General features: G+C 51.6%; 1 protein-coding gene across 1 annotated transcript in view; it reads right to left on the bottom strand.

Moving 5' to 3' along the window:
* Nucleotides 1–12005: 12005 nt before the first annotated feature.
* The window catches only part of LOC119105635 (transcription initiation factor TFIID subunit 2-like), a 3832-nt gene continuing 2939 nt past the window's right edge, over nt 12006–12898 (bottom strand). The window contains exon 5 of the mRNA XM_037229093.1: nt 12006–12188. Coding sequence (XP_037084988.1) covers nt 12006–12188 — 183 coding nt within the window. The remainder of the gene's footprint in view (nt 12189–12898) is intronic.

Genomic DNA, 12898 nt, shown 5'->3' with positions numbered 1-12898 from the left:
TGCCGGGTTGCCGGGTCAAGATAAAGCAAGGCAAGATACAGTGAGAAATGACGAGGTTTGGCGAGGTAAAATGATGGGAGAATAGTTGAGATGAGATGGGCAAACATAACATAACGTCAGCAAAAACGCGCTCGGGTGGCAGTCCCCATACGTTTTTCCCAATATAAATTCAAAACGCCACAGCGCAGCCGAGCCACACTTAACATGACTAGGCGGCAGAATAGCCGATCTTTAAGCATGCAATTTCGAGACACCTTGCAAGATTGCTGACCTGTGGCAGGTCAAGGTCAGGCTATGGCTGTCAGCCAAGACACTTTGCTATGGAATCTTTCATTCTGATGTGTCAGCGTGGTGTTAGACGATGCCATACAACTCTGGTGTAGTCTTTTATTCAAGTGGACAGCCGAAAATAGGATTACGACTATTTCTGTTGACCTTTGATTAAGTATGAATGTCAGATCAAGATCAAACCAACTCACGTTTTTACTGTTAAACTTCTTTTTTGGGGAAACTTATTGATGCTAATTTTAAATTCATAGATCACAAGGACGTCAACACATTTTTAGGTTTTTATTCATGAAGTTCAGGTTAGTCAATGAATTTGTATGACCTCAATCAACCTTCTGCTATGGAGAGCGTGACGCCAAGGGTAATTCTTGAGGCTGATTTTTAATCCAGGTACAAAAATTATATCGCAAATTTTCGTTTTGTTTCTTTTTCGTTTTTCGGTTAACATCGCTTAACGATTGTGGCCTTTCAAAGGCCAGATATTATTAATGACTTACATGAACGCAGCGACCTTTTGGCCACAGGAAAAGTTGATGCTAAAGCTGGCATCGCGACAAGACCTGAGGATACTTCCGGCACCGGTCCGCAGTTTGTTTCTACGTGTTTGACCCGAAGGTCGTAACTAACGCACCGCAAAATTTCACACAAATTAGCGTTATCGTCCTACATGCCCCGTGAATTTATTGCCCCTAACTCCCTTGGTTTTTTAATTCCATAGAAAAGGCCAATTTCACCTCCAGCCCCCCTCCCCCACCCACCCCACCCCAACGTGTCACATTGGACGGGCCAAGAGGCGCGTGTTAAAATAAGTAAAGTAGCTGAGCTAAGGCAACGTAAAATAAGCAGGCAAACTGTGATTTGAGGATTCTTAGATGGTCTGAGTGATCGTATGTACAATGCTCAGCTGTTTTTCTTCTCAAATATTCACCAGTCGAGTGGACGAAAATAATGTTCAGGTGTGAAAAGGATCACAGATACACGCAGGCACCGGAACATGCTACACGGTAGATATTGTCTGTCGCAATATCTTGTTACGTTCAACGTGAGGTATGTTTTATGAACTTACAACCCTTATCATAATCGACATCGAGCACAATCATAATCTAACGTAATTGACCATGCGTACACGTCCTCCTTGCCATATGAAGTAGCGCTCTGACATGGGTTGGCAGCGACTGCCGCCCGCCAGCACACGCCAGTGGCGCCTACCAATTAGCTCTGGTCACAAACTGGTCCAGTTTCTCTGGGGCAAAAGGATTCTCACCGCACGAGGCGCCCGCATTTTAGGTACTGCAAAATACAGAGCGTGTACCCTGTTGTAATGTACGCCATGTGTTGGTTGCAGTATAGTGATAAGCCGCATTCGTGAAACGCCTTCGAATAAGCTGTTGAACACTTTGGAAACCGCATTCTTTCGCTCACGGCACCACATTCATGGCCGGCGCACATGCCGGATTTTAGCCATGATTTTTCCTGTGCGAATGCATAGAGTGCAGGACGTAGTCCTAAGACCCTGGAGATGCCAAAGCATTTGTTTCTGGCTGCTACGGAAGCCCGAGCTCCCGGTGTGCGCGCGTTGGCATCGTCACCTTGTAATCCCGCCCAAGGGCAGGTTTGACCAGAGCTGCAGGCCGCCACCGCCGGCCGCCGACCGCTCTGCGCGAGTGGACGAGCCCGGTAGGTAAAGCCTGTCCAGGGGTGCGCGACCCTGCAGGGAGCATGCGAGGATATTCTGGAAACCGGGCCATGAATGGCGCTGGTGCCACTCAACAGCGTCTGTCCGCCATGTTTGCTGGTGTCTGACTTATGCCTCGCTCAGTGCGCCACCACCTATCCGTCTATTATCATTATTCATTGCATTAAATCACGACTCATGCATGTTGCGATGCGGTGAGTAGTAGAAGGCTTGTCTCTGTTTGCCCCATTGTCCTGACTTACCTACATTTAGCAGACATAGTTATTGGCAAAATGAATCTGAAGCTCCCAAAACCGCAAGGACTGTGGTAATGAGTGGCTCACGCATTGCTGGGTGCTGGAGACTATTTTAATGTTCTGTGAAATTTTGGAGCGAGAGAGAAGGGCGGAGAGAGCAAGAGAAAGAGGGCGAGGGAGAGAGAGACAGAGAGAGATAGAGAGAGAGAGAGAGAGAGAGAGAGAGAGAGAGGAGAGAGAGAGAGAGAGAGAGAGAGAGAGAGAGAGAGAGAGAGAGAGAGAGAGAGAGAGAGAGAGAGAGAGAGAGAGAGAGAGAGAGAGAGAGAGAGAGAGAGAGAGAGAGAGAGAGAGAGAGAGTCGGATGGGCAGTGCCACTGTAGTATTCACTGTGGTTTCCACCACAGAATATCGCTGGGTCCGGTCTTGACACGTCATTTTTGCGTGATCCAAGTGAATTGCATAGCCGTGTGTTGCTTTCGAAAACAAGATAATCGGTCTTGCCGACACACAAGGGAAACGGCACCTCCCCGAACCAATAGTTGGGACTCTCTTTGAAATACAGTAACAGTTGGTTAATTGAACGTGTCTTGGGGAGGTGAGCCACCACAGGATATATAGCATGGGAGGAAACCATTCCATTAGAGGCGATGGGGGGAGGGGAGGGGGGCTCCGATAGTGGAGCGGCTTGGCGGCTCGGAACAAAGAGGTACGGGGTTCGTTTCCCTGCGGTGTCGCCTTTCCGGCCAAGCTGAGACGCAAATGCGCCATGTAGCCTCAGCGTGCATCATGACGCCCCAGTGAAACATTTGGGACGAGTATTAATTTTTACGAGATCACAAAAATTCTCATTTCGGGTAAAGAGGGCCACCCAAGCCGTTCAAGTTTTCGTGCAATAATGATAGCCATTACTGCCGCTGCATATTTCAATAAAAAATCCCTAACAGCCACTGAGTAATGGGAGCGCAATAGGCTTGCAGTAGGTATGTGTCGAAGAGAGTGAGCGGCCGCAACATATATCATGATACAACTCAACGTGGAGCCAAAAACAGGCTGAAATGTCACATTTGACGTTACTTCGTTCAGGTAGTGACATCATGTGCCATGCGATTTAAGGGGCGAATAGTTTCTTTACGGATGCTCGGATACATCATGCGCGGGGTTGACAAAAAGAAATAGGCCATTTCCAGCGTGCGCTGTTAGAAGTCACATTTTACTCACTGCGCACTGCGACTTTGAACTTTGTCCCAGTGTGAAGGCATGACAAAATATGTCTAGCAAATTTTGTTCCGGTAAAATAGTCTCTGTAATCCTCACCAGTCTAGGGGAGAGCTAAACGAGTTTTGCGTTTAATTCGTGAATTTCTGTTGAACCGTCCGGTAGATTGTCCTAAAATGCACTCTTACTTCAGTGCTTCGCAATGGGCGGTCAAAGGGAAGGTTTGCAATGGGCAGTCATATGGGAAATCGCCCGCCACTGGAACTTGGCCCTCTCTGTGCGGCGTATTCGCCGCAGCAAGTGCCCAAATGGCCTTGCTTTTTTGTAACTTATCAAGTGGTTCAAACAGTGGTAATAGGCGTTATCAGTGCACGTTGCCTTTAGAAAGGCGACTTGAGCTACGTAGAAGATAAGGTCACACATTGAAATCATGAAAAACGGTTGGCCTGTTAGACTGGTTCAAACAAGGTCAAATCGCGCTACATTTGGTGAACGCTTCCTTTCGCTCACCTAGCGGTACAGGAATGCAAATGGGATGCAAGCGGCATAGGGATATCACGCTGTCCCTACCGTTCGGTTAGGGAAACTTTTCCAAAGTTTCTTTGTGGCACTTTTGCTGTTGGGGACGGGGGGGGGGGGGCAAAACTGAACACTTCCGTTCCTCACTGCTTAGTGCCAGGACTCCCTGAAAATGTCAGATTAGGTTAAGTGGGTGCGTTTGGCGTTGATTCTCGGCTTATATATAAAAAATGTTTATTTTGAACACACACGGGGAGGCACCTGTCCCTTCAAAGTGTGGAAAGTTCCACCCCCACTGGTGCCCAGCGTTCAGCGACGTGTCCTTGAGCATCAAGCCACACACGCATGGCCAATATGGAGCACTGCCATCTGTTGTCGAGATTTAGAACTGTTCCACGGAGCGGCGGCCAGGGCGCAACCACGCGTCTGCCTGAGAAATTCCCACTCGCAGGCCCCACGTCGATCCAGAGGGCGCCACATGGCGGCCCGTGCTCGATCGGCGTGGGAGCACGGGCGACGGCGGAGCTGACCCGGGCAAACTCTTCCTGCCTTGTCGTGGGACCGGAGTGGGTAGGAAAACATTCTCCACCAACTTGGCACCTCATTCAGCGCGGGGCAGGTGAAATAATCACGGAGTCGCGGGGTACCTTCAGGCACGTGATGCGATAGTCCAATCGACTGAAATCCGACACATTTAGAGCCGCCGTTAATAACTGAAGACATGCTAGCAGAGAAAGAGAGTCATTGCTGCGTTGCGCGCTAGCTCATCCACAAGCCACGCTTAACTCTAAGCTGCGGATAACTGACAGTGTTGACCGACGAATTCCACTGATTTTGATTGTTCTTTTTTCATGAACAATGTCCAAGCTCATTAGGAGTAGGGGCTGCATGTCGAGCCCATGGGCGCAATCAAAGGAGGTCCGGTAGACCCGGGCCTCCTCCTTAAGCCCATATTTTTCGTGCTTTGTCATAGATGACACCCGGCGGAAGAAAATTTCAAAAAACGGCGTAATATCTACTCACCGAGCTGCTGGCCTACCATGAAAAAAATCCTGGCTGCGCCTCCTGCATCTGCCCATGTGGACTGTACGCGATGCATCCACATACCTTATGCTATTTTTTATTATTATTATATTGAAGCTGTATAGGCTTTAAAAGAGGAGATTTGGAATTAGTCCTAAAAATGGTGAAAGCCGATGGGTCCATGGTTGGTATTTGAGCGTGTGTGTGATGTTCGAACTCAGATAATGTCGCCAGTCAGTCACAGACCAAGACCAAGTCATCGGTCCTGTCAAGGACCCAGATGTTTTCAGCTTAGGCACCAGCTCAGGCATGTCCGACCAGAATGACGCCTGAGAGTGCAGTGCCATCACCTGCGAGGGATACTTCGAAACAATGAACCACCATGGGCCGCTGAACCACGTTGAGTGACAGATGGCTTAGGGAAGGATTCATAAATCTTGCAGAAATAATGATGCGTCTCATGCACGCACCTGATTTCTGGTCGCTTGTTATTTAGATGTATCGTTTATTATCGTCTTACCTTAGGTTATTACCCTAGGCATCGCAAGCGTGAAAACCGGCCGTACAACACGCCTTGACGACTAGTAATGCCGGAATTAAGCCATACAAGTCGATGCCATACCAGAGGATCTAGAAGCGTTCGTCATGCTTCAAGGTTTGTCTAGCCAACACATATCAGGAGAGCAAGTGCCCGAGACCACCGACCAATCTTAAGAGCATGCCGCCAACGGACAGCTATAGGACCAAAAATTCGAATCTCCGGAACAACCAAATGCCCAGGAACCTTGATCGCGCTGAAGATCTGAAGCAGACAGTTGTAATGCATCTGATAATCCAGGATGGCTCGATTTCCTGCATCGTCAGGTCTTCCACTGCCCGCTACCCTCACGTGTCAGGTGGCAACGCTAATGACGTTAGCATTTACATACGGCAACGGATAATCTAACAATTATGGCGATTGTATAGCGAAATAGAAGAGGCGATGGAGCACAAATGGACCTGATGATGGTGGAGGAAGACAGACTTTGAGGGGTACCAATGGCGCAGACCTGATTCCAAAAGAGACCCGTGGTTGCATTTAGGGCTGGCTCGCAAGAGGAGACAGTTGACAGCGACGGAGGCCTGGATCCAGGACGGACCAAGACAGCTGACAGCGACGGAGGCCTGGACCCAGGACGGACCAAGACAGCTGACAGCGACGAAGGCCTGGACCCAGGACGGACCAAGACAGCTGACAGCGACGGAGGTCTGGACCCAGAACGGACCAAGACAGCTGACAGCGACGGAGGCCTGGATCCAGGACGGACCAAGACAGCTGACAGCGACGGAGGCCTGGACCCAGAACGGACCAAGACAGCTGACAGCGACGTCCTTGAAAACGCTAGCTAGCTTAAGCTAAGATATATGTACGTATATAAATATATATATATATATATATATATATATATATACATCTATATAAACGAGTGGATATTAGACGAGTTAGACTATAGACGAGCTTATTTATAACTTACGGAAAGCATTGAAGGACTTCATTTCAGCAATCGAACAAACGCACAAGAAACTGATTATTTGTACATTTGCTCTTGCGTATAACAAAAGTTGTATTAATGAAAGCACACTGCCTAAGTACACGAATATATATATATATATATATGTATATAGGTACATATACATGTTTGTATATACATACTTTCTATGATATTTGTATATATGTACTGTTTTGTATATCTAAATATGCATATATAGCATATGGTATATAAACACACTCATAATTCTTATCGATAAGTCTAAGTTCAAGGGTGGCCGGGCTCGGCCTAAACGCTAATCGCTGGAGAGACCAGTGACGGTCCTGGATAGTCGACACTGGAGGGACCAGCAACGGTCCTGGGCGGTCGACACTGGAGGGACCAGTGACGGTCCTTGGAGGGACCAGTGACGGTCCTGGATAGTCGACACTGGAGGGACCAGCAACGGTCCTGGACGGTCGACACTGGAGGGACCAGTGACGGTCCTTGGAGGGACCAGTGACGGTCCTGGATAGTCGACACTGGAGGGACCAGTGATGGTCCTGGATAGTCGGCGGCTGGACCTGAGAGGAGTCTGTGACGCCGGCAAAAGCCGACATCCGGGAGCAACCGATGGCGGTGTCAGACTTATGAGATCAAAGGCATTGGCAGCGCCATCGAAGATCTGGAAATACGGGTACTGCGAAATGCTGACTGGAAACTGGCAGCGATTGGACATACGAGTTAAAATTTGAAAGCCATTGTGCGCTTGACTTTGCTGTGTAATTAACGGCAGTTATCGATGCGGATATCACTTTTAAGGTCTTGTTTCAAGGCAAGCCATAGGTGTTCGGGTCTGAATGTCACTTAAGCTGAAGTTTCGTAGTTTGGACAGCCCGGATCGGCCAGTCACGCCTACGATTTTGTCACATTCGCAAACACTAATCACACCACCGTGAAGTTTTATACAGCAAGTGCCATAAGCTGGGACGTGATTTCCTGCTCAGCTGGGGACGGGGAAGCCTAGATTGGCCCGTAAAACCTTTAAAAAGAAAGCGGTCTAAATCCCGGAAGCCTGTGTGTTGCTGTATTTTGGGACGCGTTGCGTTATTTCCCATTGCCCAATCTTCCAGCGCATTTTGCAAAGCTACGTCCCTGAGCACAATGATTGAACATCGTGCTGCAACACCTTTGAGGCAATTGCGTGCAAGATATTGGATCAGGCGGTGTATTTTTATGACACTACAACATAATTACCAATTCGCCTCCGCGTTCGATTACCATGGGACCCTGCGCACGATAACAAAACACGTCAAACTGCCCGCCAACTGCGGAGCGCTTTCTAGAATATGCGCAGGTTCCGACGATCGGAAGTCGCAGCGAAGTTCGGCAAACTGATTCTGAAGTGGAAGAAAATGGATCACCGCACTGGTATAAGCGTGAGTCGATGTGTTTAGACCACCATGCGCGAGCATGCGCACACCGTGGATACGACCGCTTCGGATGCTTCTGGGGACCAACATCAGATGTCACCACCAAAGCAGGTCAAGACATCGAGCCAGTCCTGAGGCGCAGGCGGATGTACGTCCACATATAACGCGATCCCAGCACTGTCCGACCCACACGTGCGGGAGTAGTAGGCCGGGAGGAGGTCTGCATTACCTTGCCAAAATCTGCCCCGAATCTGCCACGGAGGGGCCTAAACTGAAGGAAATTGGGCCCTGAAAGCTATAAAGCCACATGGTCCAATGCATTGTGGCCATTACCAGCCCACGTATTTGTGTTTCAGCAATGCTTTCGTCACAATCACCCCATGAGTAAACTGTTTCAGGCCCACCAACGTCCTCAATTAAGGTTGTCAGATGTGAGGTGCGAATTGCTTGATATCTTCGCATGCCTGCCAAGCTCATGGACGCATCAGTGCACTTTTACGACCTCTTCCTGTCAGGGTGCCCACCGAGATGGGCTCCACTCACTCACCTTTGCTATCATACGCATGATGAATTATCTACATATCTCATAACCTCGCCCACATCCCACGGCAAACGGCATCTTGAGGGCTCAGACACTGCACGCTATATTTCTGGGTGCTGGTTTTTGAGCTGTTTGCATCACCTGCACTATTCATTATCATGGCTTCCGCCCCTGTATCCTCTTTCTCGCTTTATCGTGCATAATCGCGATTCCCCGTTTCTCTGGGGTAGGGTGCATGCGCCAGCCACGAGTGGGCCGAAGTGTCCCCTGGTGGGCCCCGTCCGTACGTCGAGGACACATGTCGCAGGATAAGGTCCCTGTGCGGATAAGCCTTCGGTGTATGAGCCCCTCAGGTGCATATAGTCCTGCCCCACCGTTATTCATTCTCCTTCGTCTCGCAGCCCTGAAGTGATCAAGGCTGTCCGACTGGGCTCTTATCGAAACAACCAAGTAACCAAAACGCGATCCTGAGTTTAATGTTGGGGGGGGGGGGGGATCACCGTCAGGTTCGATCCGGTGAGCCACCAGATGAGGGCCTAACCTCCTCAGACGGACGGCAAACATGCGTTTTTGACTTTCCACCTGTCATCATTTGTTTTACAGCAAATCATATCGCAAAAACGCAGCGCTGTTCCGACCTTATCACCGGAATGGAGAGTAGAAGCGCCACACCCTGATGATGGAGATTAGAAGTGCTGTGCCAACGACGCTGGTAGCCGTCTTTAAGCCCACATTATTGACAGCGACGAGGTACCCACTGCAGCGTGATGCGAAGCGGCCGCTCTGCCGACTGCATGCCTGGAACGCGTCCATTGATCGGCGGCCGGCTGACGGTCGATATTCTGGCGGCTCTCCACGGTTGGCGGTGCTCCGCCCCCAGCCGGTCCCTGTCGCTCTCCGCACCCCGCCGCTCGCCCACCACGTGCCGAGTATTGAGCGGCCTCGCCGGGACACGCCGGCCCAGCCGGCACAATGGCAGCCGGGGGGACGGCAGACAGGGAAATGAGGCGGGCTGTGAATGAGCCGAACCGAACGCCACCCGTAATGGCGCGGAGGGGAGCGGCCGCCGCGCAATGCACGTGTTAGCTGGGGCGGTCGATGGCGCGCTGGCGCAGCGCGGCCGCCAGCCTCTGCAGCCGCAGGGATGTTATCTCGCTAGCGGCAGACACATGGTTCTTCTGAGAGCCGTGAACGCTGCGGCCCCGCCGCTACTCCAGCGTGGTCGCCGTGGCCGAGCATCTGAGATACACTGCGTCCGGAAACAGCCTGCTACGCTTCAGTGTTGCGGTCACATCTCTGATGGTTCTTCGAGACCATTGCATTGTTTGAAACAATTTCAAGCATCTTTCCACATCTAAGTAAGCATTGAAAACTTATGGAAAGGCATATTCACGCCAGCCTTGACAAGACTCATGTGCTCATCTCAGCAGAGCAAATCCTTTACACAAAAGTAGGTGATTTAACTCGGTCGTCGAATTAAATGTTTGGGCACAAACCCAGCTTTGTTGCCTGGCTTCTTAAAGAATCATGTTCCCGTTGTGATTTGTGGCGCTCCCGCTGCGATGAAACACAAGCAGAGCACCGCCTTCAACGGAACACTACCGCTCCCTGCACCTTGCAGGGTCGCTGGTGGCGCCACTAAGCAGCAGCCCAGGCGAAGCTTCGAAACGGGCTTGTTTGTCGTGATGTAGTCATCGTACGACGGTTGGCTGGTGCAACTAGGACTTGACAACTAGCGTGTAAATTACGATAGAGTGGATCATAGTGGTCACAAATGTTTCCAGTGATAAAGCAACCATGATTTTCCCGATGTGCTGCGGCAAAATGATCCCCAAAGCTCAAAAGTTAAATTCAAAATGTAGATGTAACGCATAATTCTGATTACGTCACATCTTGCACAATTAGCCAGACACAACTGGCCGCAATTTGATCGAACAGTTACAAAACTCCCATCCAAATTCAAAATGTCAATTTAACCCATAACTCTGGTTCTTTTACATCTTGTGCAATCAGCGCAACACAACTGGTCGCAATCTGAAGTTACAAAATAGTTCCAACTGGCGCTGTGTTTGCAGGTTTTGATCTAATGATCACTTCTAGGGCGCTCCCGTACCTCATTAACCGCGTTAACGACATAAGGCGCTGTTTTCAGCTGCCGCACACCCTGGATGTGGCAGCGGCGCCTGCTCGCCAATACATCCACGGCGATTGACTCCGCTGCACAAGTTGGGGTCCCCCTCCACCCCCCCCCCCCCCCCACCTGGCAGCTGCCGAGCGAGCTCCCGAAAAGTATTCTTTCCGGTTCACCTGCGCCTGCCACATTTCAAGCCCACTTCCCCAAACTGACAAAGCCTTTTTCAGTCCGACAGGACTAACCTAAAGCTTTCAGAGACCTATCTTTGGTAAGCAGAACTCCTTCTCAATTTGATACATCCGGATCCATTGCACGTTCGGATGGTTCGAGCATAAACTTCTGTGATCCTTGATTTACCGTGTGTGTGGGGGGGGGGGGGGAAGGAGGGAGGGAGGAGGGGAGGGGTGGGGCTCTACGCTACATCGCTATGAGGGACTTTTCGTCTTAAATCAACAGCAGGCATATGACCATGTCTATTCGTACATCCATGGCGGCACCCCTAAATTAGTCAAGAGGCAGGTAGGGGCTTCAAGGCGTGCCGACGTGATAAAGAATGCAGCAGCACAACAGGACAGCGCCTTCATGTCACACCTTCGAAACGCGCTGGGTCGTCCGAGTCACACACACAAATGCGGCACGTTGAGACCTTGATGTATTCACAGGGGCAGACAGCTGGTGGCGCCGGTGCCAGCTGCAGTTTTCAGTGAGTTCTGCACAGGGGAGGCGAGCGGCGCATTGCGATCGGTCACACACGAGACCGCAGCCGCTCTAAGTCAGTGGTCCGACCAGCTCCATCGACGGCCAGCCGAACACGGGGTTGGCCGCTGCATGGGAACCACGGCACAGGACAGCCCAACGCGAAGGGACCGATTCCAGCTACCTCACTGGACGGCTGCGGGCCCGGACAGGCGACGCACGAGACAACGCAGCATAAACACGACCGCTGGAAGCGCGTGCAGATCGCTCCGCTGACGGCTTGCTGCATGCGCAGAAGCCAGTCGTTCGATGGGAAGTGGAGCAATCTAGAGGACCGGTGGACGAACTGACAGACCCCCTGGCCGGCTCTGGAGCTCTGGAGTCTGGAGCTCCCTGGCCGACTCCGGCAGCGGACAGCCCGACAGTCCGGCGACCGAAGCAAGAGGGAGGTCACAACGTGCCCCCAGTCCGGGGCGGTAAATGCGCTTCACATCACGCAGATCGCGCTCACTCAATCGACAAGGCCGTGACGATGAGCCCAGATGAACCGCCAACAAATCCAGCCCGCGGATGACACCAATATGCGAGATCGGCACCAAAGCGTCCGAGCACGCCGCAGCACCAGCTCGTCTGACACCAGCGACACCAGCACGACACCAGCGAGAGGTGAGACCGCTGCCAGCCGGCCTCCGCGCACCTGCAGCGCCTCCCCGTCCTCAGAAGCTGATGTCCATGTTGGGCGTAGGCGTGGGCGTGTCGGGACCGGAGCTGCCCGGCGAGCTGAGGTTGTCCTCCTTCAGCCGCAGCTTGTCCAGCTTCTCCTTGTCGTAGCGCTCCGGCCGGTCGTGCTTGTGCTTGTGCTTCTTGTGTTTCTTCTTGTCCTTCTTCTTCTTCTTTGCCTGTGAGCCGCAGGACGTGCCATCAGCGGGTGCGGGCGGACAACAGCAGCTTTCTAAACAAACGTCACACGAATAGTGGAGCACTCGCAAGACCATATGAGTACATAGCACTAGGCAAGGTACCGCTTTTCAAAGAAATTCCGAGCGAGTTCATCATGACTACTCGTCCGCCAGGGCGGGGCGGAGCACGTGGCACGCTGGTGGATGCTGTTCGGTGAAGGCTCTACCTCCAGCGGCACTTGCCAAGCACCGTCAGGCACTGTCAAGATTGTACCTGGTAGACCTATCTTTCTTGCGGAGGGACGTTCGCACACTTTTGGGATAGCACTCCACCAAGTGATGGCTAACAAGCGAAGAAGAAGGCTGTGCTGGTGCGGATAAGGGTGAGGGTGAGGGTGAGGGTGAGGGCGAGGGCGAGGGTGAGAGTGAGGGTGAGGGTGAGGGTGAGGGTGAGGGTGAGGGTGAGGGAGGGTGAGGGTGAGGGTGAGGGTGAGGGTGAGGGTGAGGATGAGGATGGGGATGAGGGTGAGGGTGAGAGTGAGGATGAGGGTAAGGGTGAGAGTGCAGGGAGGGCGAGGTGTGAGCAGTGAGAGTGAGGGTGAGGGTGAGGGTACAGCGAGGGTGATGGTGAGGATGAGGGTAAGGGTATGAGTGAGGGTGAGGGCTATCCTGCCAGGAGAAGACCACGTGGGCTCCAACTCACTCTGCCC

The sequence above is a fragment of the Pollicipes pollicipes genome, unplaced genomic scaffold, assembly GCF_011947565.3.
Source record: "Pollicipes pollicipes isolate AB1234 unplaced genomic scaffold, Ppol_2.1 Scaffold_6138;HRSCAF=7277_pilon_pilon_pilon, whole genome shotgun sequence".
NCBI lineage: Eukaryota > Metazoa > Arthropoda > Thecostraca > Pollicipedomorpha > Pollicipedidae > Pollicipes > Pollicipes pollicipes.
Note: the sequence above shows the minus strand (reverse complement) of the source record. Positions and strands in the feature narration are given on the sequence as shown.